At 30.0% G+C, this 25,991-nt stretch overlaps 2 protein-coding genes across 3 annotated transcripts in view; one reads left to right on the forward strand and one right to left on the reverse strand.

Annotated features, from left to right (window-relative positions):
- Positions 1 to 8,784, forward strand: part of LOC122270614 (NAD(P)H oxidoreductase RTN4IP1, mitochondrial) — a 68,898-nt gene extending 60,114 nt beyond the window's left edge. The window contains exons 5-9 of the mRNA XM_071184527.2: positions 115 to 308; positions 1,950 to 2,135; positions 2,574 to 2,754; positions 5,030 to 5,125; positions 8,561 to 8,784. Of these exons, the coding sequence (XP_071040628.2) occupies positions 115 to 308; positions 1,950 to 2,135; positions 2,574 to 2,754; positions 5,030 to 5,125; positions 8,561 to 8,671 (768 nt within the window). The 3' untranslated portion in view covers positions 8,672 to 8,784. The remainder of the gene's footprint in view (positions 1 to 114; positions 309 to 1,949; positions 2,136 to 2,573; positions 2,755 to 5,029; positions 5,126 to 8,560) is intronic.
- A 2,970-nt stretch (positions 8,785 to 11,754) lies between these two features.
- LOC107442742 (mitochondrial import inner membrane translocase subunit TIM50-C) overlaps positions 11,755 to 25,991 on the reverse strand; it is a 32,196-nt gene continuing 17,959 nt past the window's right edge. For both annotated transcript variants that reach the window (XM_087153643.1, XM_087153642.1), the window contains 5 exons: positions 25,761 to 25,868; positions 25,576 to 25,674; positions 23,077 to 23,233; positions 19,709 to 19,812; positions 11,755 to 11,974 (listed from right to left, as the gene is read on the reverse strand). In XM_087153643.1, the coding sequence (XP_087009769.1) occupies positions 11,885 to 11,974; positions 19,709 to 19,812; positions 23,077 to 23,233; positions 25,576 to 25,674; positions 25,761 to 25,868 (558 nt within the window). In that variant the 3' untranslated portion in view covers positions 11,755 to 11,884. The remainder of the gene's footprint in view (positions 11,975 to 19,708; positions 19,813 to 23,076; positions 23,234 to 25,575; positions 25,675 to 25,760; positions 25,869 to 25,991) is intronic.

Genomic DNA, 25,991 nt, shown 5'->3' on the forward strand with positions numbered 1-25,991 from the left:
AAACATGTAATGAAACATCCACATTCAAGAGTTAGGTAGGGTGTTAGTTAAGTACTTGCCACCATTTTTGAGATACGCTAAAATGTTTAGTGACAGCTGTGAATTTCTGAATAGGTGTGGGTGGTGTCTCCTTATTGTCTGGAGGGTCTGATGGTTGAATATTGCGTAGTAAAAGAATTCTATGTCTCACTCAAACCACGGAATTTAACGTTTGAAGAAGCAGCCAGCCTGCCTTATACTGCTATACAAGTCTGTAATGCAGTCATCCATCAAGCTAAACTGAACCCAAAGACAACCATCAATAAAAGGTATTTCAGGGTTTTATGAAAAATATTTATTTACAAATGGTTCAAAATCTGAAAAAACTTTGACAATATTTTCAAAAGGTGAGCGGTAAATAATTGAGGTGACCTCCAGGAGTTGTTATCACATAAGTTTACGAACTATTAAACATTTTTATTTTCTTTTAATCGAAATTTAAGAGGGCGCCATAACACGGAGGAAAATTTTAGCAGCAAATTTTCTTTCTCTTTCATTACTAATTTAAAATGTAGAAAAAGTGAGTTCAGACAGAGTAAGCCAAGAAATTTCAAATACTGAAAGGAAAATTTTAAAATGTACAAATGAAAATAAATTATGAGATGATAACTTAAGATTACGAAACGGAGAAGTTCTCTTTTAATAATTTGTTTGCATTTCAATATTTTGAAGTATTTTTTGCAGCAATTGAAACTTTACTCTAGGTTTGCCTGAACGCACTTTTTCTACACTTTGAATTTTAAATTAGTAATAGGAGAAAGAGAATTTGCGGCGAAAATTTTCTTTGGCGGAATGGCGTCCTCTTAATTCTCGAGATATAACGTTTCTTTAAAAAAACTTATTTTCATTTTGAGATGAGGGCGGGCGCCATCTTTGAACCAAAACGTAAAAACTATGAGTCAAGTTATATATATATATATATATATATATATATATATATATATATATATATATATATATATACGTAAAATGATGCAGTCGGACCGAGCAGGGAAACAGACACAGGATTTTAATGAAATCAGATGTATTTTATTTAGATCATGTTCTTACGGAAGACCAGCGAAAAAGTGATGTTAACTCCATTGAGGATCAGTCTTTCTGGTAGGGAAAATCTTGCAAACATCCGAAAATGTCTCCATTTAGGGAAATCTTAGAAATTACTATTGGTTATTGAGCTTGCTCGAGTGATTCCCACGGCTTAAAAGGGAAAAAAGTCTCTACTTAAATTTATGCATAGTTGGGCCAAAAATAGAATTCGAAACAGGATGTAGCCATTAAAAGTGTGAGAAAGCAATTCGATTTGAATAATTAATTAGTAATAAAAGTAGGAGTTGTTTTATAGCGAAGAAACTAACATAAAAAGATTAATAGAAGCTTTTTATGTTACATATATAACTTTTTTTTTCAATTAGTCATGGCAACAAACGATGTCTTTTTTTCCAGACCTGTTCTTGTACGACGGCCTTTGAGGGTAACATCTTTGGGCAATCTTTTTTCCTCATTGGATGTAAGTGGTAATAGTTTTTTGTTTACATCACACTAGAGATGCGCAATTGGCAACAGTCTGGGAAACAAACCAGAGGATGATCCAGAGGCATCGCAATGTTATCCTGTGCTGAAGCTCCCCAAAGTTTAACGAGGGTCGCGCACACCTTTGCAGGCCGTCTCACCTTCCCACTGACAATTGATGCTTGACTTCGGTGATCTACTGGGAAGGTAGTCTTGCTATCAAACTATGTGGGACACTCATTGTATTTAAATTGAATAATATCCAATGAGACTTTGAAAACGAAGAATTTATCTGGGAGTCGAATTTCAGAAAATTTTCTTTTTATTTGTGTATATTTGACTGTGGTATTTTCCACGATTATAAGAAGGTCTTCTTAAATACTTTGAATGTACTATTTTAGGATATTGATACTGGCGGGCAATACACCCTTCGGTTTGTTTGCGATGCAGTTGCTGAAGTCTTGGGGAGGTGACGTCACGACCGCAGTTCCTACTGCCGGTCTACCCATGTCCCGAGTTCTAAGGGCCGATGATGTGATTGTTTACACAGTGACAGACTACGAAATGGAACTTCGCAGGAGGAAGAAGTGAGTCAACTTATGATTTTTGTTACTGCAATAGTACTCAAAGTCTGACGAGATTAAAAGCTATTAGATTAGTAGAAGAAACTGAGATAATTTAAAGCAATTCATGCAATCAAATTGGTTTTGATACCTTTCTCAAAAGTGATTCATCAGATGTTAATAAGCTTGTTCCTTAACGTCCGTATTTTCCAACTTTATTTTTGTCTATAATACCAAAAACCTAAACTTGGTTATGTCCAGTAGTAAGATAATATATATATATATATATGCATAAATGCAAGATTATAAAACTTAGAATTGTTATAGTTTTTCGCGAGTTTTTGATTACATATAATAAAATTATTTATGTAACCATATTCACTTATTCTTTTTGGTGGTTTAAAAAAAACTACTCTATGTCAGCTTGTTTACTGCATCTTTTCCTTTTGTATTGTAAATCAGGTTTGATATGGTGATTAACTCAATGGGCACTATAGTCCATCCATTGTGTTTAGACGTCTGTTCACCTGGAGGCAGAGTCATAACCTTCACTACAACCTCCTTGCTGTTATCTGATAAATTTGGAGTTTTCTTTGGTTCCCTCATAGCCCTGGCGATGCAGGTTACGGCGTGGATGAAAAAGGTAAAGACATTCCTATTTAGCAAGTAGAAAATAGACATATTAATTAAGTTATACAGCACACAAGAAGAAAAAAATGGAACACCTTGAATAACCTTTGATTTTATGATTGGATTTTTTATGTACTAATATTCAACCTTCATGTTTTTCTAAGTCTCACCTTAAATGTGTCTATTTAAGGATATTATCAGTGCGAACGATATTTTAAGTTACCGAATCAGGCATCCTCTTTTCAACCGATTTTGATTCCTGACCCTTAAAATCTGGGAATTAGGGTCCCAATGGCTTGGTGAGGAAAACAGTTGAAAATGTATCATTTTTCGTGCACTGGTATACTACATACTGTTTGTTCGTTGAGGTTCAAGTTCCAGATGGCTGCCTTTATGGAAGCAGGATTTTCCACTTTAATTGTAGGTGAGATGGAAGTATGATCCATTCTTAGTTGGTTAAATGGTCAAAACAGTGCATACCAACAATACAGTGGAACATCACAGCAACTGTCAGCTAAACTTGTGATGGGTAGCCAGTAACCTAAATTGTTTAAACCATACTACAGACGTGTTGGCTCAGGGGGTAGAACATTCGCCTATTAATGAGGTGAACCGGGTTTGAATCCCAACGTTGGCTGGTTGATACGAATTCCGCGTCCGGCTTGCACCGTCCACACTTTTGACATAAAATATCCTCAGTGGTAGACGGATCATGGGTTAGAGTCCCCTTGCCGTCAGACTAACTGTGGGTAGTTTTCGTGGTCTTCTTCTCTATTTAATACGAATGTGGGTTAGTTTCATCAAAAAAGCCCTCCATGAAGGCAGATTTCTCTCAATACTTAATCCAGATGTTCCCTTGTCTTCTGGATTGGGTTCAAAATGACAAAACGACGAGTTGAACATTAGTTGTCATAAATCGAAAAATTTGGTCGGCCGTTCTACCACGGGTTATATATATATATACATAAAAAAAACATTTCTAGCAATCATTATTCAAGAGGCTCAAGGGTAACAAAAAATTATTACAAAATTTTTCTTTTCCTGTTTAAGAAATTTCTGTTATCTGTTGGATCTATTGGAAGGGGTATTAGTATAGAAGGGTGCCCTAAAAAGAATCAGAGTTTTAAAAAAATGAATAACGAACGAAATTAGATTTCGAACCTAGTTCAAAAGTCAAGGGAACTCCTGGATCAAGTATTAAGAGAAATTTGCCTCGTGAAGGACTTTTTGATGGAACTAACCCGCATTTGAGTTACATGGAAGACCAAAAGAACCTCCCACGGTTAGCCTGACAGCTAAGGGACTCTAACCAGAAAAATCCAGAAGATATTACAAAATATAAATTTTACGATAATTGTTGCAAGATGTGCTAAACATTTTACACATAGGTTCATTTTAAGGATTTCTATAGTCATCACATTAGGAAAACTACAATATTTTCCAGTTATGTTATGATTGACAATAAACATACTTGAAATGTTATATTTGTGTTTACTCATAACTTCGAATATTGATGGACATTTAATTCATCAAAGATAGTTAAAAGACTTTTTTAATTAATTTAAAAAGACAGTTCTGAATAAAAATAAACTGAACATTTTAGATCAAAAAAACTTTGAACTGATTTCTATAAATGAGGTACGCTTCTATATGTATTAGTAATACTTATTTAAATATTCTAGCAAGCAATAATCTGTACAAAAATTCCATTTCAAGAGATATTTATAGAAAACGTACTCAATTTTAGAAAATTTTCTAAAATGTACAAAAACCAGGATAATTTTAATTAAACCAGTAGACCAGGAGAAACTGGCAAAATCCAGTAGTCTGATGGAAAATCAAATCCAGTAGAGTGGCATGCTTGTACGCAAGCATTACAAAAACGGTACTTACTATCCAGATACACCTCGTACAAGTTCACACTCCAGCTGCGAATCAGGATTTACATTTTCAAAATGCCTTTTCCAAATTTTTTCCTTATAATGACATACATGTGAACTTAGCTTTTAAGATGCCATTTAGAGTGTGCAATTGTGGTGAAAGGAATTAAGTTTGAAAATTAAAGATTTATTTATTTTCTTGTGTATGTTGTGAAGTAAAAATAATAGCTACCTAAAATGGTTTTTTGATATTCTAAGTTTTTTCAATCCAACAAGTAAAATTCCTGGCAGCAGATCTGTAGAAATATTTTTATTTTTATTCATCAAAAAGAAATAATTTCGCAAAAAAAAAAAAAAAAAAATTATAAAAAATTGAATAATGGAAAAATTAAAATTTTTGTTTTCTAGATGAGTGAAGGGAAACTGAACAGTTTTTGTTGGGATACACTGACCTATGATAGAGAGTACCTAAACATAGCTTGCAGATTAGTGGAAGAAAACAAGGTTATTTTATTCTATTAAATAATTATTATTTTTTGCACACGCAACTTCTTTTAAAAAAAGAAAACATTTTATCAGGGTTTATGAAAATCATAATTATTATAAAGAAATAAGAAAAAAAATCAATATTTTAAATTTTTTTGCATTTACCAATATAACAAACATCCGATGCCGTAGCAACATTGTCGAAGAAGATAACACATCTTGCAGAAAATTTTTTTATTTGGGAAGCAAAGAAGTTGGTTTTTTTTTTGTTGTTGTTTTTGTTAACTGCAGAAGTTTTCGAAATATATTTTTCTGCAGAACTTTTTTTTCCCTTTCTGCAAACTTTTATTCAAAAATTCAGGTAGAATTTCAGATAGATGTTATAAAAAGTATTCCCAAATAGCAAAAATATTAAAAAAGTCAACAATACAAATATTTTTTAAGAACAGGAGAACATCACCCATAATATTAGAATATGTATTCTTATATATGTAGATTTAAGAAAAAAAATCTTACATTTATAGTTAAAAACATTATATACTGTTCTATTCCATACATTAATTCTCCCTTTTGTAAACAGAAAGTGCTTCCGTTACTTTAAATTAGTAACATATATATTTGCTACAGTTAAAAATGTCTCTCAGAAAGGTATTAATACAAGAGAGAATTTAGAATATAAATCAGTTCTAGCGAAACGAAAAAATTTTTAAGATATGTGTGTTATATATGTGTCCACAGCACTTTATCAGGGATTAGAAAGGCAGAATACAATTCTAGCAGAAAACGAATGTCTCACTAACACACACTCTTAAAATTTTTGTTGTTTTCTGCTAGAATTGTATTCTGACGTTCTGAATTAAAATAAAAACAAATTTGGATTTAGCTGCTTTAAGAGCTTTTTCTATTTTGATTTATTATTTTAAACGTTACCTACTTATTTTGTCTCTTTCTGAATTTGTAAATTAAGTTTCATTCTTTGATTAGATTACAAGAGAGAATTGTAGGGAGAAAAAAAATTCTGTCACAGAGATCCGATGAATCTGTTGATATTAACTTTAATGAAAGTGGTTAATGTAGTCAGTACAGACAAATCCTAGACTAAACGAAATAGTTATTTTTATTCAAGCTCAAGGAGTCTAGATTATTCATCAAGACTCTGTCGACTTATAAGCCTATGGAAATAATGTTAGCTAAATGTTGTTGTTGTTGTTGATTTACGTCGCACTAGAGCTACACAATGGGCTATTGGCGACGGTCTGGGAAACATCCCTGAGGATGATCCGAAGACATGCCATCACAATTTTGATCCTCTGCAGAGGGGATGGCACCCCCGCTTCGGTAGCTCAACGACCTGCACGCGAAGTCGAGCACTTTACGGTAGCACAGTTTAACGAGGACCAATACCGCACACCCTCGGTCCCTACGCAGGCTGATCCAAGTGGGTCACCCACCCGCACACTGACCGCAGCCAGTGATGCTTGACTTCGGTGATCTGATGAGAACCGTGTCTTAACGATCAGTCCACTGCGGGACGTTAGCTAAATGGGAATTCAGTAGGGACCCATTAAAAGTGTTCAGTAAATCTGAGTGTTCACTATAGGTTCATAAGAGCATGGGTTCAACAGCATAATGCACAATCAAGGTATCTGCTACATTTTAGATTTTCAAATTCATGACTTTTCATGACTAATTCCTAGAATTTTTCATGACTTAACGAAGTTACTATTTTCTCCGACAAAAACACAACAAGAAATTTTTAAAAAAGCATTATAATAACATAAATTGAAATGACAGGTATAGCCAAAACTGCTATACTCTGCATCTTCATATTTATTGATTTTAAATTTAAAAAACAGGGTAAAGAAAGAGTTGAAGCTATAAAATAGCTGAAAAAAATACAAAAGGAAATAATTTTTTTCTGCAGAATTACATTCTAAAGATACTTTTCTTGTTCCTCTGAAAGGAAAGAAATACTCCTGATTTTTCTGTTCTCATTTCGGAATAAAAAAAATTCGCCAATGACTGGCTTGCTTCAGATAGAATTTTAAATTGATATTAAAAAAAAATAATAATAAACAAAAATTCTGAAATTACAGAAGTTTAAAAGATAATTCGCTCTAGAAATGTTTTTTCTTTCATTTTTTGAAAGAACATCCTAACTTTTAAAGAACAGGATAAAAACAATTTATATTTTAATACAATATGACTGTGAGTGAGGATTTTATTACAAATTCAGATATTCGGAACACCATGAAATGGGGGATTTTTTTAAAATTCCATTTTAAAAATTAGACTTTTCAGCGACCTAAATCCATGACTTTCCATGATTTTTTTACAAAAATAGTTAAAATCATGACATATCATGACAAATTTTGTTCAATACCGAAATTCATGACTTTCCATGATTATTCATGACTTTCCAGGAGCGCGGATACCCTGTACAATGCTTTTAAATTTAAATATACAATTGAAGTGAAAGCAACGCAAAGGCTGATTTTGTGTCTGGGTCATCTACCCAACAAATTTCTAATTAATAAAATTAAACACACATGGTATCCTAATGAAATCAGGTTCTTTTTTTTTTTTAATACCAGGGTTGACATTCATAATCTGTAAAAAAAATTCCCTGTGTTTTTCCTGCGCATATTATACACTATTATTAATAAGAAACTCAGTCACTGTGTTCTTGTATGCTATACTAGGATAAAGATACAGTAGGGAACCGATTATCCGGAACGATCGGGACCATCGGTATTCCGGATAACTGATTTTTCCGGTTTTCTGAATCGCTACAAAAAGCCGTTTCTTTTATTGTTAAACCCAACTAAAAAAATAAAAATTTGGAAATAATCTTAAAAAGAAGAAAAAACGATGAAGTAATACACTAATAATTATTTCCAAAATGATGGTAAGGTAAACATCTTTAAAAAAAGACAGAAAAATCCTAAAATTTTATGAGAAAAAAAAATTTTTTTTTTGAAAATGGCGGGAAAACTTATCGAATTTCGTTCCGGTTTTCTGATTTCCGGATAACGGGTTCTGTACTGTACTAGTTTTAGTTGCTTTAAAAACTTGGGAGAAATAAGGAACATAAAATAAATAATGCTATAATAAATTAAATAATTTAATATAGCTGAAAAAATCATCTTAATAAATCCCATGGATTGTGCTTTGAGAGGTCTGCATTTTTTAAAAGACGAAAATTCCCTGTTTTTTTTTCCAGTTTGTAAGGAAAAATTCAAAATTCCCCGCATTTTAGATAATTTTTAAAATCCCTGTATTTTCCCAGTTTAACCTGTGGAGTGGCAACCCTGAATTAATACAGGAAAAAAATTCTGACAAACATGTATTTAGGCTATGCATAATTTAAATTTTTTTTTTTGTTTTTTTGCACAAAATAAAAATCATTTGAAGAATTTTTTTTTAAATAATAAATATCTTGATTCCTTCCAGGTTTCACCCATTATTGAGAATGTATACGGCATAGATGAAGCTGTTTACGCATTTCAGCAACTCGCAAAATATGAAAACGTTGGAAAGAGTGTTATTCGAATTTCAAGCTGATTTCAATGCTTCTTTTGAGCACCAGAATGTCGATCCCCTGAATAAGACAAGCTCCACTCTAATTTTGGGTTTTTCATCAAATGACTATTAAATAAATAAAACACTTAAAACAATTTTTTCTTAGTAATGTGATAACATTAAACCTTTGTTAGTTAAATTTCTAACAAAAGCTTAAGAGGACACCATACCACGGGAGAAACTTTTCGTTACAAATACCCTTTCCCTATCATGACTAATTTTAAAAAAGAAAAGCAAGTTCAGGCAAATCTAGAGTAAAAAAAATACAAATATTAAAATGCAAACAAATTATTGGAAGAGAACTTCTCGATTCCGAAATCCTAAGTTATCATCTCATAATTAACTTTTAATTTGATGTTTTAAAAATTTCTTTTCAGTATTTAAAGCTTCATGGCTTGCTTTAAGTTCGTCTGAATTCACTTTCTCTATACTTTAAATTAGTTACATAGGTGAAAGAGATTTTGCGACGAAAAGTTTTTCCGGTGATATGGCATCCTCTTAAGACCAAGGTTGGTAAAAAAAAAATTTCTAATATTTACCAGCCAAGTTATCTAATAAAATATTTTAATAGTACTAAATATTATTTAAAAATATTAACATAGCTAAAACTGTTTTCTTACTGCTATTATTTAATTATTACTAACTAATCATTGAATGAATAAAATCATGGTTATATTTGTTTAAGCTGACAATCTTATTGACAGGAAGGCAATCTATCACTTAGATATTCAATGAAGAGCAAATAAGTTTAGGTCAGTATACATTAATGAAAAAAATGTATTCTAAGATTATTTGGACAAAGCATGTCTTTCATTGTTCAAAGCACTTGTAATTATAAAACTAGATTGGTATAATTAAAATATATTTATTGACACCCACATATTTTGCCCAATGAAAAAGATCATTTAAAATCTTCAAACAACTGTCATCCATACCTGCCATTGGAGTAATAAAATAAAGGAGAATTCACTAGATACATTATGCATAATCATGTAAATCAAAAAGAGAAATTCAAAATTGGAAATAATATAAGCACTTATATATAGCGAAGAAAAAATATGTATATAAATCCTAATCTAAAGAAAAAAATTTAAAACCATTATTCATAATTATTTAAACTATAAATTCCCAAAATGATGTAGCACTGGAAAAGCACCAACTGTTAAGAAATAAGAAAAGTATTTTTGCCATCAGCAAACCAAGTCTTTCTTCATAAAAATTTTTATCGGAAAATTTTTTTTTATTCAAAAATCTCTTTAAAAAATACAGAGAATATACAGATAAACAGGAGATAGTCGTGAAATACAGGGGTCTTCGCCAAGTCCCCTGTGGCAAAATCGCAGCAACACGGCGACATTGTCGCAGAATGCTACTGAGTTCTTGCAGAATGAATTTTCTTTTTAAAAAAAAAACTTTCTTTTCTACGTAATACTTGAATCATGCATTTAGATAATCACTTTTTGACACGCCCAATTTACGACGATAGTATCGTAAATCGATGTAATGTTTTGATTGTTTTATCGCCAGTTGTTGATATTAATTTTCACGTAGTTTTTAAATGTCCCAATATATTTCAAACTATATGGAAAATTCAAATCGTGCACTTGACAATAGTCTTTTTACGACAGTAGTTCTATCGGTTTTTTGGCAGTTATTGCAACTGATTTCTCCATAATTTTTAAATCCGATTTTTTTATGCGATAATATTTATGACAACCTAATCTCGAAACAAGCATTTGAGGAGCCCGATTCGCGTAGTTTCGTCCTCGATCTTTTTTTCGGCAATTAATAATACGAATTTCATGATTTTCAATTATATTTTTTATTGTGACAATTATTTACAAAATGCGATGAAAGAAATATTTTGCGTGTCCCTCCCCCTCATAATACGAGAATATCACCCATAATATTAGAATAAAAATTATTACATGTTCAATTTTAAAAAAATTATATAGTTTTTTTTTTGTTTGTTTTGTAAACGCAGCACTTTTGCTTTTTTAAATTTGTAAAATATATGCTTGTTATTATTAAAAGTATCTTGCAGAAAGATATTAGTGCCAGAGTGTTTTGTCGCAGATAGTTCAAAAAAATTCTGCCACAGGGACCAAGTCATTTAGACTGCTTTTTAATTTCAATAAGGAAAACAATGTTGTATATAATGACACAATTTCTTGAATTTTGTGACTTTTTGTACAACATATAATTTTTTTTACTGTTAATATTTACAATAACTTGCTATATAACTGCAAATAATATTTAAAATTAATTAAAAAAAATTTTTTTTTTACACATTAGCTATTCTTTCACAGTCTGCTTTTGGGCAATATAGGTATATACTAAGCTTCAGCCTTTCTAGTGTTAAAAAACAGGAGACTTGGCAGGTATGGTTATCGATTTTTAGTCTTTGTTATTATTATTCATTGCTTGTTTCGAAATATAATAATTTACCTTACTTCATGTTTCATTATTTCTTTGGATAAAACTTTCATTGCAAATAAAACCTAACTTTAATCATAACCTAAAAAATATATTTATAAATAAAATTGTATACATTTTCGATATACAGTAGTATGAAATTAAGTGTCTCAGCAGTTTTGAATGAAACTAAACATTTATTTAAAAAATAATAAATTTATGAATGACTCTTCATTACATATATTTCACATTTATGCAAATACTGAATAGTTAACTGGATTTAATCATTATAAATTAAGTGAATAAAAAGAACGATTCAAATTTTTTAAGTATATCTCCATCATACATGATTTTATTTCACTAAAAAACAGTAAATAAGTATAGTTCATTTTTCTTTTACTTTTATATAACACAATTAAAAAGCCAAATTCTTTTTAAAAAATTCAGAAACATATTGAATAGATAATTCGCTTTTGTTTTAGAATACGTGGATGACCTCCTAGCTCAACATATCAAAATCTTGCAATTTTAGAATCACTTATGATGGAAAAAAGCGGAAAACTTCAAAAAAGTGGCATGTTGGAAATTATAATGTAATTAGCCTACTTATAAAATAATACTTATTTTAAAATACAATGAAAGACACCAGAAACTTATAAAATAATTTTAATTAACAAAATGAAACCTAGATCACAAGCACAATGAGAAATGATCATTTTTTACCATTGGAAGCTAAAACACAATCAGAATGAGAACAGTACATTAACTAAGCAATATTTACTATCTTCTCCTTAATAGATTGCTTGACCACGTGCTGGCCAGGCCAGGAGTTTTACTCTTATCGTCCTGCATTCGTCTCTCCTCTTCCTCCTGCAAAAACAACTGTATCAGGGTGCATAACAAAATTTTATAATAAGAAATAGGCACCTTTTAAGTACTTTTTAAGCACTATATACATCAACAAAATACAAAATAATTCTCAAAGACTTTACATGATCATGATAAAACAACTAGTTTATGACGAAAGACTCTTTTCTTGATTATATTGGTCATTATAAAATGATAGAGATATTTTTCGGTAAGATATCAGAGGGTGGAAAATGAAGTCTGAAAATGAATGCAGTAGAGTTGCACACAAGAGTGCAATAATCTCACCGAACTCAGCTTAGTAGACGCACATGCAGACTAAGTATTTCATCAAACATGCAAAATGATTGGTGCTTTCATACGCTACGGATCGACGGTATGCCGAAATAGATTCTGGTTGAATGAATTGTGAGAACGTTGAATAAAACAATGTGAAAAGCACGCTTTTCCATAATACGTGGCAAAAAATCTCATTTTCGAGAAGGGAAAATTAAACACTTTTTAAAAACAACCAATGTAAAAAGCACCTTTAAGGGCTTTTAAATAACAAGTCATAAATAAGCACTTTTTAAAAGCGCTATGCACCATATGTATAAAGCATGAAATTGAAATGAAATAACGTTTTGAGAAGAAATTATTAACTAAGGATATTTTTGATCAAATTCTCACAAAAATTTAGATCGTGCTAAAATATTTGGGTGAGTTGTGCCCAGAGCTCCAGTTACGTCAAGTTTTGAAGTAATACTTATGACTTTTCCAGTTTTTATTGGAAGTATCTTATGCAAATTGATTGTTAAAACAACTGCTCTAAAGTATCTTTAAATTATGTTATAAAAATCTGTTTGACTGTGAGATCAGTCTAGTAAAAATGACAGTGGTAAGTAACTATGGATTCGTTCCAGATTTTATCAATTGCTATGATACTGATGTTTAAATCACTTTGATGTTTAGTAGTAATCTAAAACTGTTATACTTTTATTTAACAGCAAAACAAGTCAAGATATTTTGTAAAATAAATACTATTTTTGATTGTTAATCTTTTCCATGTTTTAGATTCTGAAAAGAAAGAACACACCAGAGTTTTCATGTATTCTTTATTTAAGAAAAATTGTTTTATTTATATTTCAGGGTGGTCACTCAAATCAGTTTTTGAATTCCCTGATTTTTCCAGGTTTTAAAGTAAAATCCTTACAATTTCCAGGTCAGCATGTTTCCTCCCCCCTCCCCTTTCTCATAAAGTGTAGGTGGGTACAAGAAAAGTGTCAATATTATAAAATACCCTTTATAAAAAGGGTATTTTATTTAAATGTTTTTTTTTTTTAATATATCATCTTGAACTAGATGTGGGGTAAATAATATTTTAGCTTGTAAAATGCATTGCTTTTAATGAATAATAAATGTTTTAAAGAGTTGAGTAGTTTTTGCACAAAATGTACCAAATATAGAATGACCCCCCCCCCCCCAAAAAAAAAAAACCTTGGATAAGTACTGTTTAACATATTTTCATTAAGCAAAAGAAATTAATTCTAGGTGATTATACATCAATAAATTTCTATATTTATTTACATTTCAATATAGAACCATTTTATACTGTATTTTATCCAAACAATGCTCTTTATAAAATTCATTGATATAATGTTCTTTAAACCAATATCTAAAGTCAAATGCTTAAATAGTGCTGTTTGTCTTGAATTAGCACTATTATTTTAAGAGATTTTCAGAATTCGCAAAGGCAAAATTGTCAAATTTCTTGTTGTATATTCTATAGAAAAAACTAAATAAAATTCTCTACATTTTATTCTTTTGTTTTCTTATTAGAAATTATATTTAAAGAATTCCAATCTAACCACATGGTATCTTAGTTTAGAATAGTTAAGTGTTTTTGCAATTCCATGGTGTCAAGACGTAAAATATGAACGTAAATTTCTTAGAAAAACTATCGTAAATTTCTTAGAAAAACTATATAAAACATAAGTCAAGTTTATATTCATCAAATTTCTTTTTTAAATATTTAGTACATCATATCTAGCACATCATCACCTATTGAAAAACAATTTGTTTTATAAAAACTGATTATAATAAGTTAATTAAATGGTTAAATTGTTAGTGTCGGGTTTGCACAAAAGCAAAAAATGATCACTCATTTTGAAATTGTCTAAGCTCTGTGAATTTGTTAGTAATTTAAATGAAAACTTGACTGAATTTTACAGCTAACATTTGAATAAAAAATTCTATGCAGTTCTTAATTTGCAAAATATGATACATAATTAATTTGAAATTTTTTACTTCAGTGTCAGACGTAAATTTTTCAAGTTGCATATAAATTTAAGTAGATGATAACCATTATAATGACTGAAAATTACTTTAATTTTAAGCTTAAAACTATAAACATTATTTTTCAATACTTAAAACTATAAACATTATTTTTCATTATTTCAAAAATAAATTTATGTCTAAATAAAGTGGATATAATGGATGGTAAAATAATAAATTAAGAAAAAAATTCCAGTTTTTCTTCAAAATGCCCTGATTAGGTTTTTATCCTGATTAGGTTTTACCCAGTTTTTTTTCCTTCCAGTACATAAAAATTACTTAAAAATTCCCTGTTTTCCAGGTGAGTGGTCACCCTGTTTTTTAAATAATTTCAACAGGCAAATAAAATTTTTTCCTCCTCAATATTTTAAATAATTCTGTCAGACTACAAAAATAAAAGTTAAAATCTTTAAGAATAAAATTCATGATTTTTAGAATTTTAGGAAACCTTCTTACTCGATTTTGTTTGACCATACAGTGATAGGTGCATAAAATTCACCAATCAGATTCTCATTTTAAAATTTGTAGTTCAAATGAATTTTTATTTTTATAAAAAAGCCACAGTACAAAATTCAGTCAGCTCAGTGTTGGAAAATATTTTGTGTTAAAATTAAATCTTAGGTAGTTTTTGAAACATTTTAATGTAACACGAAATGGTTTCAGAACAATTATGAGAGCAATTCAAACACTGGAAGTCCGGGAACTCTTTCATTCACAAGAAACGGATTGTCTTCAAAAGGCACTGGACAAAACCTAGGTTTACATATTTTCGCCTTTTACATTTTTTAATGTTTATTTTGCAAAAAAAAAAAAAAAAAAAAATTTATAACTGCTTAAATTGAAATTTTCTATTTTTTTTTTCATAGACACTTTCAGAACCTTTGATAACATTTAATCAGTCCCCAGGTAAACAAAATAATTCAAATTAAATACACTGGTTATCATAAATTAAGGAAAAATCACAAAAATAGCGATAACTCTTTCAAAAGTAAGCCAAACCGTGCAAAATTTGCATATGTTGTCCACTAAGAGTAGCTGAGTAAAATTGCAATATGCAAATTAGTGGCGCTGCACTCGGCTTACGTCATCTGCCTGGAGCATAAAAGTCCAAGTTTGAGAGAAAGCACACAAATTTTACTGTGATTGCGACATTGAAAATCTGAGATAGCCAATTCGTAATAATGACCTCTAGGCATCATTTGCCTGAAGAACTACGATGGAGAGCCATCGGGAGACTAGAGGCAGGGCAGAGTCAATCAGAAGTGGCCAGATGGCTAAATGTGAGTCCATCTGTGGTTCATAGACTTTGGAGGCAATTTCAAACCACAGATTCGGCATCTAGGAGGTTCAGTCAAGGACGGCCAACTGTTACGACCAGTGCCGATGACCGATATTTGACATTAAGAGCACGCAGGAATAGAACCGCTACTCCGACACATCTTAGATCCTCTCTTGCTGCAGCCACCGGAAGGTTGGTGTCAACGTCAACTGTGCGCAGAAGGCTCCACGAAGGTGGTCTGTATGCGAGACGACCAGCCATTTGCGTGCCGCTCACATCACGCCATAGGAGAGACCGTTTGCAGTGGGCCCGACAACATGTCCACTGGACGTCAGATCAATGGAGGCCTGTTCTCTTTACGGATGAGTCCAGGTTTAGTCTAGAAAGTGACAGTAGACGTTATTTGATATGGAGAGAACCTGGGACCCGTTATCATCCATCAAACATCCGTGAAAGAGATGCATACGGAAGAGGCAGTGTCTGTGTTTGGGGAGGCATATCCTTAGGAGGGCGCACATACCTCCATGTCTTTCCAAGGGGAACCGTGAATGCTCAGGTTTATCGAGACAACATCCTTGATGCTTATGTGCGCCCATATGCCGGGGCAATTGGTGATTGCTTCCTGTTACAGGACGATAATGCAAGACCACACAGAGCTCGCATTGTTGATGATTATCTTCAACAGGAAACAATTACTCGCATGGAGTGGCCAGCTCGATCCCCGGACTTGAATCCTATCGAGCACGTTTGGGATGCTCTAGGGAGGCGTGTATCTGCCATCAATCCGCCCCCTCAGACCCTTGCCACGCTTGCAACTGCTTTACAAGAGCAATGGCTCTCACTTCCTATTGAACTGATAGACCGCATAATTGAAAGCATCACACATCGCTGTTTGTGCTGTATTGCTTCTAGAGACAATCATATTCCATATTAAAGGTACTTTTTCTATTGCAAACCGATACTTCCAATTTGTTTATTTTATACATGTGCTAATTTCTATACTACTATTAATGTCTGATAATTTCTTTTTATGTTGTTTAATACCTTACTATGTGTTGTATATTGCGGGTAAGTTTCATAAAATTCCATGTGTAATTTCTTGAGTTATCGCGATTTTTGTGAATTTTCCTTAATTTATGATAACCAGTGTATTATTAAAAATAAATAATAATGCATGCACATTTAATGAAAAAGGAATAAAACTATATCATTGCATATTTCTGAAAAGAAGTTAAAGTTAAGATCTTAATTTTTAAAAAGAAATTTAAATCACCCTTTTTAAATAAAGAGCTTAAATTTACAATTAGTTAAATTTTATAAATCCAATAGAGATATTTTGAAAGATAAATTATCACAATATATTTAAAACTGTATAATTACATGGAAAAGCCTTTTATACTCAAAAAGATATTTCCCCCCTCATTTTTACAGGTGAATCAACATAAAATTCACGAAAAATGAGCCCTAATTAAATACTTTTAAAGCACTCAATAAATATTTTTAATCATTTTCCAAAAAAAAAAAGAAAAATCATAATTAGGATCTATGCAGTAATAAAAATAATTTTTCTCGATTGTTTAAAGTTCTTAACTTATAAACATGAAATAAATAAAATTCAAAAATATTTTCAAAAACTTTACATAATCATGATAAAATAACTAGTTTCTGATAAATATTGCAGAGAAAATGGTGAAAACCATGCATTTTTTATGATTTAGAACGACAATTGACACAGCAAAGGAAAAACGATACAAAATTAAGCACTTTTTACAAACCCTAAATGAAAAAAAGCACCTTTAAAGGCTTTTAAAAAACATTAAAAAGAAATATATTAAATAATCATAAAATTATGAAAATTGAAACACTTTTAAAGATCATAGAAAATTTATACAAAAAAATAAAAGCTAATTCAACATCTACCCACTATGTCTATGATTTAAAAATTAAATTATTAAAACCTGTAATCTTTACAGGAGGAATCCCAGTATTCACATTATCAGTTATATTGTTTCTAGATAAATCAAAGCAAACTGTTACAGTGCAGCATCAAATCCAACAGTCTCTCGTGATTGCATTTTGCAACTCATTCATAATTACAGGATTGCCGCTCAAATTATGAATTTAAAAAAAATTCCCTGTGTTTTCCCTGTCTGTATTATACACAATATATTAAGAAGAAACAATTCATGTACTCTTGTATGAGCTATATTGGGGTAACTATACTAGCTTTAATTGCTGGAAAAACTTAAGAGTTAAAAAAGATACAGCTCAACAAATAATGCTAATTAAATAATTTAATATGGCTGAACAATCATCTTTAAATATACCGCAGATTAAACTTAGACAGGTCTGCAATTCTTTGTTTTTTCCAAGGACAAAAATTCTTTGTTTTTTCCCAGTTTGTAAGAAAAAATTTAAAATTCCCCGTTATTTCAGATCAGGGGTTTCCAACTTACATGAAGCCGCGGGCCACAATTAAAAACACAAATCAAATGGCGGGCCACAACTTTATCAAAATTTTATGAAGAACTTTTTTATGTTTGAAAGAACATTAAATATTACTGTCAGATTTTTAATAAGTTGTACAAAACAAAAGTATTGAATTACAAATTAAAATAAGAAGTAGATTATTAAAAATATTTCATTGTTATTAATAATATTTTTAAAAATATTAAATAAATAAAAAAAATTCGGGCTACAATAACTTTAATGTGCACCTATGTATTAAACAAATAATGTGCAACAGATATCTAATTGTAAAGATATAAAACTTTAAAAAGGTTGATATTAAAACTTACATAGTGGCACACAAAATATTCAATGAGAAAATTGAGATTTGTCTGCTACAACTACCAGAGAATAGATATTTACATTTAAAATTTACAAATGTGTGTGTAAATATTTTCGTCCGAAATGAGCGAGTGGTTTCAAAAAGTTAAATCGGATAATTTTTTCAAGAAAATTTCTGATACGCACATGCTAAATTATATTCACAAAATAAAAAAAATGAAATAAAATAGAGCTACATACCCAATTATTTTTGCATTTGAATAAATATTTTCCTGGGTGCAAAACCTGAGAAATAAATTTTTTTGCACCGTTGGTATGTTAAATTTCACAGAAATGAAGAAATTAGGTTTTTATTAACGAAAAAAGTATTTTAAACCTATATTGAATCTTAACGAAAATTGTTTGCAAAAAAATGACAACTAATACAGTTTAGTTCGCGAGCCGGATGCGACCCTCGGGCCGCACAGTTGAAAACCCCTGTTTCAGATGATCTTTAAATTCCCCACATTTTCCTATTTCCCCAGTGGAGGGGCAACCCTGTTTACACACACAGGGTATCTGTTACATTTTAGCTTTTCAAATTCATGACTTAACGAAGTTACTATTTTCTCTGACAAAAACACAACAATAAAATTAAGAAAAAACATTATAATAACATTCTGAAATGATAGGTATAACCAAAACTGTTATACTCTGCATCTTCCTATTTATAGATTTTAAATTTAAAAAACAGAGTAAAGAAAGAGTTGAAGCAATCAAATAGTTAAAAAAAAAAATTACAAAAGCAAATAATTTTTTCTTCTTTTTTTTCTGCAGAATTACATTCTAAAGATACTTTTCTTGTTCATTGAAAAGGAAAGAAATACTACTGATTTTTCTGTTCTCATTTCAGAATAAAAAAATTCGCCAATGACTGGCTTGCTTCAGCTAAAATTTTAAATTGATAAAATAAAAATAAATAAATAATAACAAAAATTCGGAAATCATAGAAGTTTAAAAGATAATTTGCTCTAGAAATGTTTTCTCTTTCATTTTTTGAAAGAACACCATAATTTTTAAAGAGGACGATAAAAACATTTTATATTTCAATCAAATATGACTGTGAGTGGGGATTTTGTTACAAATTCAAATATTTGGAACACCATGAAATTGGGGGTACATTCCATTTTAAAAATAGGATTTTTTGCCGGACTTTCATGACAAATTTTGCTCAATACTGAAATTCATGACTTTTCAGGTGCGCGGATACCCTGCACACACTTTTGTTAGTCCAAGTAAAAGTAATTGTTGACTTTTACTTGGTAATTCATCTGTTAAAAGATTAAAACTTGGCAAAAGCTAAAATATAAACAGACCTGTAGCCTCCTTTGATTTTCTTTAAATGCAAGGATGGGATCATCAAACTGACTATAGTGATCCAATACAGTGCGTACATCTTCCACTTCACTGGTGGCAATGGCTACAAACACAACACAGTTAGTAAATACATAATTTTAAAAGAGATATTTCTTAACATGTACATTTTACATAAAAGTCTTTTGAATATTTTAATATAAAAAATATTTGAAATCCCAGTTATTTTTGTATTTATTACTTTTTAATTTGCGCTAGACCCCCAGATGCTCAGCATTCATTGGGGAGTCCTCCCCGCACGAGACACAGTTTGGATGGGGTAAGATATTAAGTCTATGGAGGTGATCAACGAGGCAGTCGTGCCAGCTTTCCAACTTAACCCACTGGCGGTTAAGGAAATGGGCAAAATTGGGAGAATGTTTCTCCCCTACACTCAATTCCCCTATCAGTTAACATGGGAAAACCGGTTTTGCTATGCAGAGAAGACTGCAGGTTAAAATGCGACTTTTTACGTGCAGAACCGTCAGTGGGTTAAAGGCAGCAACCACGTTGCTTTTCGGGTGATCAAAGATCTTATTCAGAATCTCCCTCCAGAACTTTTCCCCAATTTGTTTAGTTAAATTATTTTCATGACTCTTATTTATTGTGTTTTTCAATTATTCTATTTATGGAAGAATAAAGGATTTCTCTCCGGGAGAGAAATATCAGTTCCTTTTTTAGCAAGAAGATCTGCCATCTCGTTGCCATAGATATTACAGTGAGAAGGAACCCTCTGTAACACAATATTCTTTTTTAAGGACAAAAGTAGCCCAAAATTCTCTTAACAACTTTTAATTCCAAGAGAGTACGAAAAATCAACAGATGTCACTGCTTGGATTGTTAAGATGGAGTCGATAAATACAACGACATTCTCTATGTCACCCATTCTTGATAATAGTTGTTGAAAAGTAGTTCTAATTAGTCGGAAGAAGCATGCTAAAAGAAGTAATTGCTACTTTTATCACATTTTGAAGTGTTGTGTGATAGAAAAAACACTGGTTTATAGCAATTTCTGGCAACTAATTTTTCAAATTTGATTGATACAAATCTGCACATGTTGCAATGCAATGCAAAATTTGCAATGGGCACGATTGGACCCCGTGGACAAGCATAATAAGAATGGCATATCAGTATTATTATTTAAACTAGCCATTATGAATAATAAATAACTTATCTATCTCTTTAGCCATACTTTTAAATGTGAATGTACTCTCCTGAAACATACTAATTTTATTTGAATGGCATGATTTTCAATGCACTTTATTTCTTAGAGGAAATAAAAGAGCATTGTACGCTTAACAAAGAGCATTAATACTGATGGGAAATATTTGAAAATTTCCTAATATTTAAGTTAAATATTCACTGACGAGAAAGGTATTAAAAGTTGAAGTTTACAAAAACAAAGTGGTAAAAAAATGGTTTAGAATAGCAAACTGGCTCATGCAAACATGAATAAGTATATCTCAATTTCTCATTCCAGTCAATTGTTTATTTTAAATATGGGTAGTAATTTAAGTTCTTCAGCAAAGTAGTGACTTTAATTCATAGTCACGCTATATTTTTAAGAAAAAGCAGTTGTAGTTAACTAAATTTGAAATAAAATAGTTGTAGTTAACTAAATTTGAAATAAAATAGTTGTAGTTAACTAAATTTGAAATAAAGTAATTGTAGTTAACTAAATTTGAAATAAAGTAATTGTAGTTAACTAAATTTGAAATAAAGTAATTGTAGTTAACTAAATTTGAAATAAAGTAATTGTAGTTAACTAAATTTGAAATAAAGTAATTGTAGTTAACTAAATTTGAAATAAAGTAATTGTAGTTAACTAAACTTGAAATAAAGTAATTGTAGTTAACTAAATTTGAAATAAAGTAATTGTAGTTAACTAAATTTGAAATAAAGTAATTGTAGTTTACAAAAAAAAAAAAAAAAAAATGTTTTGAAGGTCACTTCTCTTTTGAGTTACAATATAGGCTAAAATTAATTGCTGAGTCTAAACAAAAAAAAATTCCTCATGTGTCAATTAGTTAGGTAACGTGATTTTGCAGAGATAAATTTATAATTTAAAACATTCAATTTTGGTATGTGCAGTGTATCTAAAGGGACGACTTATCTGGTGATTTTTTTTATTGCTACTTAAGTTTAGAAATTCTATTATGCTGAATTAATTCTCAGAAATTTCATTATTACTCTTCCTCTCTTTATCTTTTGCAACAATGTATTTTTATAATCTAGGATCAATAATTTAAAAAAGAATTAACAATGCAGGTGAAAAACAGATGAAAGGAGTGTAAAAATAACACAATCAATGCAAAAATGCTGCTGACGAATTCAAACACTCTGGGAACAGTCTCTTACGAGGATCGACCGAAGTACGATTCCCCTTTTTCCAGCTGTAGGTGTGAAGAAAAAAAGAAATATATACAAGCCATTTTCTAAAACAATGAGTGGGGTGAAATGCACTTTATCTTGATCTATCTGCTTTTATAACTGAAGGTCAACTTTATTATTTTTACTCCGGGAAACGAATGATTTTGAAATTTAAAGATGTTCCATAAAATGATGCACCACGATGAGCATGTGAAAAAAGGAGAACGCTTCATTAGATTTTAAGAAGTCTACTTTTTCCAGTTTTTCTTTCAGTTTCTTTGCCGATTTAAAGAAAGATCGTTTTTGTTTACTTATTATATATTTACCATTTATTTTAAAAATGTGTAGCTAATTAATCCTTTGACTTACAAAAAACAGGGATATTATAAATCAATTATAAAAAATATAATTTCTTGGTGATCATTTCATTTGTTAATTTTATCTAAAACAAGATTTGTTTTTAAAAATAATTTTTAAGGTTTTTAGCTGTTTATCATTTGATAGGTAAAAACTTCAGATATTTAAAATTAATAATAAAAATGGGATGTGTTTGTGCACTGTTGTTTTGTGTAGTACAATTATGCACAAAACAAGACTTATTTAATTATTATTATATTCTTCTGAATTATTGTAAGGATTGTTAACCGCTTAGTTATTTGATTTATTAATATTTAAGTATTTCAAAACAAATTATGACTAAGAAACATGATGTGATCGTTCTATATGGTGCTATTCTAAGAATGATAATGTTTTTAATAAAAAAATATCATCAACATGTGTTAATAGACCATTGGTTATTCAACCAAGTGACCTTTCATTAAAAAAAAAATTGCACATAAGGTAAGAGAAAATCAAAAGTAGTTTCTAAAGAAATGAAAATATCAGTCTGAGAAAATTCCTGAAATAATGTGTTTTATTTTTCTAATTTATGATGTAATTTGAGTTGCTACAGGTAGCTTACCTCTTAATAGATTAGCTAAATCGTACAGAGTCTTATCGTCATCATTTCCTGTCCATCGTTTGAGCTTGAGGGCATTTCTAGGTTGGAGCTTGAATGACTGATGATTCCAATCTATGAAAATTACTTTAGACAGCTCCCTATTCAAGCAGGACAAATCCTACAAACAATGCATTTTTTGAAGGATGAATTTAACACCAATAGGGTTGACATAAAATCATGACATTATTTTAAAAATAATTAAATTAAGTTTGATAAAAATCTCAGGGTTGTCACAGAAAAAAAAGAACAAAATAGTTGCTTTTAGTAGCCTAAAGCATGAAAATAATTGCCTAAATAGGAACAAAAATTTATCAAACATTTGACTAAAATTTTATTGAATGACTTAATTGTCATATACCATGATCTATTTTAAAAAAAAGTTTTATACAATTAAACTTTAATTAATGCAAACTTAATTTTTTGGCATTTTGGACATACATGATAGCATAATAATTTGTTTTATTTAATTCAGAAGCTACCGTGGGCTGCAGGTTGTGCAACCAAACCTGAAAAGGTTAAAAAGCCTTTTCAGGTAAAAATAAATAAATGCCCCAGTTGCAGCAGGCCGAAAACAGTTGCAAATAGTAGCATTTTAGACGCCTGTGGCAATCCTGAAATCTATTATTTTATTTTATTTTTTACATTTACCATTCAAAATTCTGATAAAATGTATTAGTAATGCTAAATTTTATCTAAAAACAAAATTATAGCTAAAGTACCTCAGATTTCAAACTATAAATCATCAAGTATTTTATCTAATTATTGCAAATTAATCACTGAATAAATAAAATCATGTTTATTTTATTTATTTAAGCTAAACACTAAAGGACAAGACTGTGCAATTTATCTGGTGTTCGTTGGCCAGTAGAGGTACATTTATTGGTGGCCACTTTTTTCTTTCAACTAGCCCCTTTTTTTGTGTTAAAAGTACCTTAATAATATTTTTGCTTCATAATTGTTATTATAAAAATATTTTCCTTAGTTTAAAAAAATGCTATTAATATTATCACACATTATTATAAAAATACTATATTATTATTATAACATGTTTTAAGGAAGAAATATAATTTTAAAAAAAGAGGAAAAATATATAATAGGTGTGATTTTAGACTTGTTTTTCTCGGAATCAATTTTCAACTTTTGCATCAGAAAGAAATATAATAACCAACTCTGGAAAATTAAGTCTATTAATTAAACCAACTGCTGCTCTCAGATTTATTTATCTCAGTATTCTTTTATAACTCATTTCTTCTTTAATTTTTTTTTTTATATCAACTGCATTTGATATGCTTTTTTAAATTTTTTTTAAACAGATAAATCTTATCCTTCAATCATTGCCATGTTTGTCTGTTATTATACGGCATCTAAATAAATTACTTTTATTATACTCGTGTATGGCAAAATACAAAATTTGAATAGAATCGATCAAATAGTTCCTGAATAATTAAATATTGAAAAACTATAAATTCTCAGAAACTATTTGACCAATTTCGTACTGATTTTACATTTTGTTATTTAAAATTACCTTCTTTAATACGATGTAAAAAAATGTATACCTCTCAATTCAAAATTTTTTCGATTATTTCGATAAAATAATAAATATTTACTTAAAGTTATCTTCAGATAAATAAATTTTATACTGAGTGCAAAGAGTTTACAGTTTGCTTAAAAAGTTAGCGAGATATGGTGAAAAATGTAAAAAGTAAAGTTATAAAGAGTTCAAGGACAGCCTGACTGCTAACTTTGGAAACATCGCTGCACTAATTAATTAGCATATATGAGGTCACCTGTTCAAACCATTAAGATTGTATAGAATACAAAGATCTGTTCATTAGATCACAAGTTATGTTTTTTTTTTTAGGGCACTGTAGGTTGAAAGGTTTTAAGCTTCATATATAAATCATGATTGAAAAATAAAATAATAATAAAGTAAAGTAACAAAATAAAGTAGAAATATTAGGTAAAAATAGACATTTTACATAATACATTTTCTTTATTTTCTCTCTGAAAAATTGCATTACAATTTTCAATATTTGTCTAAAAATATTCTGAACAATAAGTTACAAAACAACAATTTGGCAAATTTTTTTTTCACCAAGATGAAAAGGCCAACAATAATAATTTTCATTCCTTGCAATTTTTTAGACTATGAGGTGATAACTCTCCTTCTCAAAAAATTAGATCAAAGATTTTCAAATATTTTTTTAAGTCAGAAATTTCAATAAAAGTCAGAAGAATTTCATGCCTGAATCTGGTACAATAAAATTTTTAAAAAAACTCAGCACCCTTTTCCGTTATTTAATTCTTAATTATACACTGGTACATATTTCTGTATTTAAATACATCCTATTAACAGTTTCAAAAATATTTAACTACAACGTAAAATAATTAAATGTGTTTTATATAGTGAAATATGAAAACTTGTCATTAAAAACCAAATTATAATTTTCAAATATTTACCTTAACATGATGCCCCTCCATATACCTGGTTGCATCTCTGAACAACCGGTACATTATATAACCATTAGGATCTAAGGTATCAATTATTGGAAATGCTGTCTGTAAAAAAAAGGAGAAAAAAAAAACATTTTACTAAGAATTAAAAATTAGTTTATTTATTATCAGAAGAAGAGGGAAATACTCACAAAACCTTGTTCACTTGTGTAAATAACTATTTCAAAAAGTGGAGGTCCAGCTTGTTGAAGGAAGTAATCGACGCCTGGTCTTTTTTTGAAACGCCATCCTGTTTGATACTGCAATGATAATAAAGCATTCATTAAGATGGAAAGTTTGACAAGCAAATAAAATAACACAGATTCTTAGAGATTTTTTAACAGGTCAGGCAGGTCATGGGCTTTAACATGGCAGGTCATGTA

Source organism: Parasteatoda tepidariorum, chromosome 10 (genome assembly GCF_982258835.1).
Source record: "Parasteatoda tepidariorum strain Cologne lab strain chromosome 10, Ptep-v5.0, whole genome shotgun sequence".
NCBI lineage: Eukaryota > Metazoa > Arthropoda > Arachnida > Araneae > Theridiidae > Parasteatoda > Parasteatoda tepidariorum.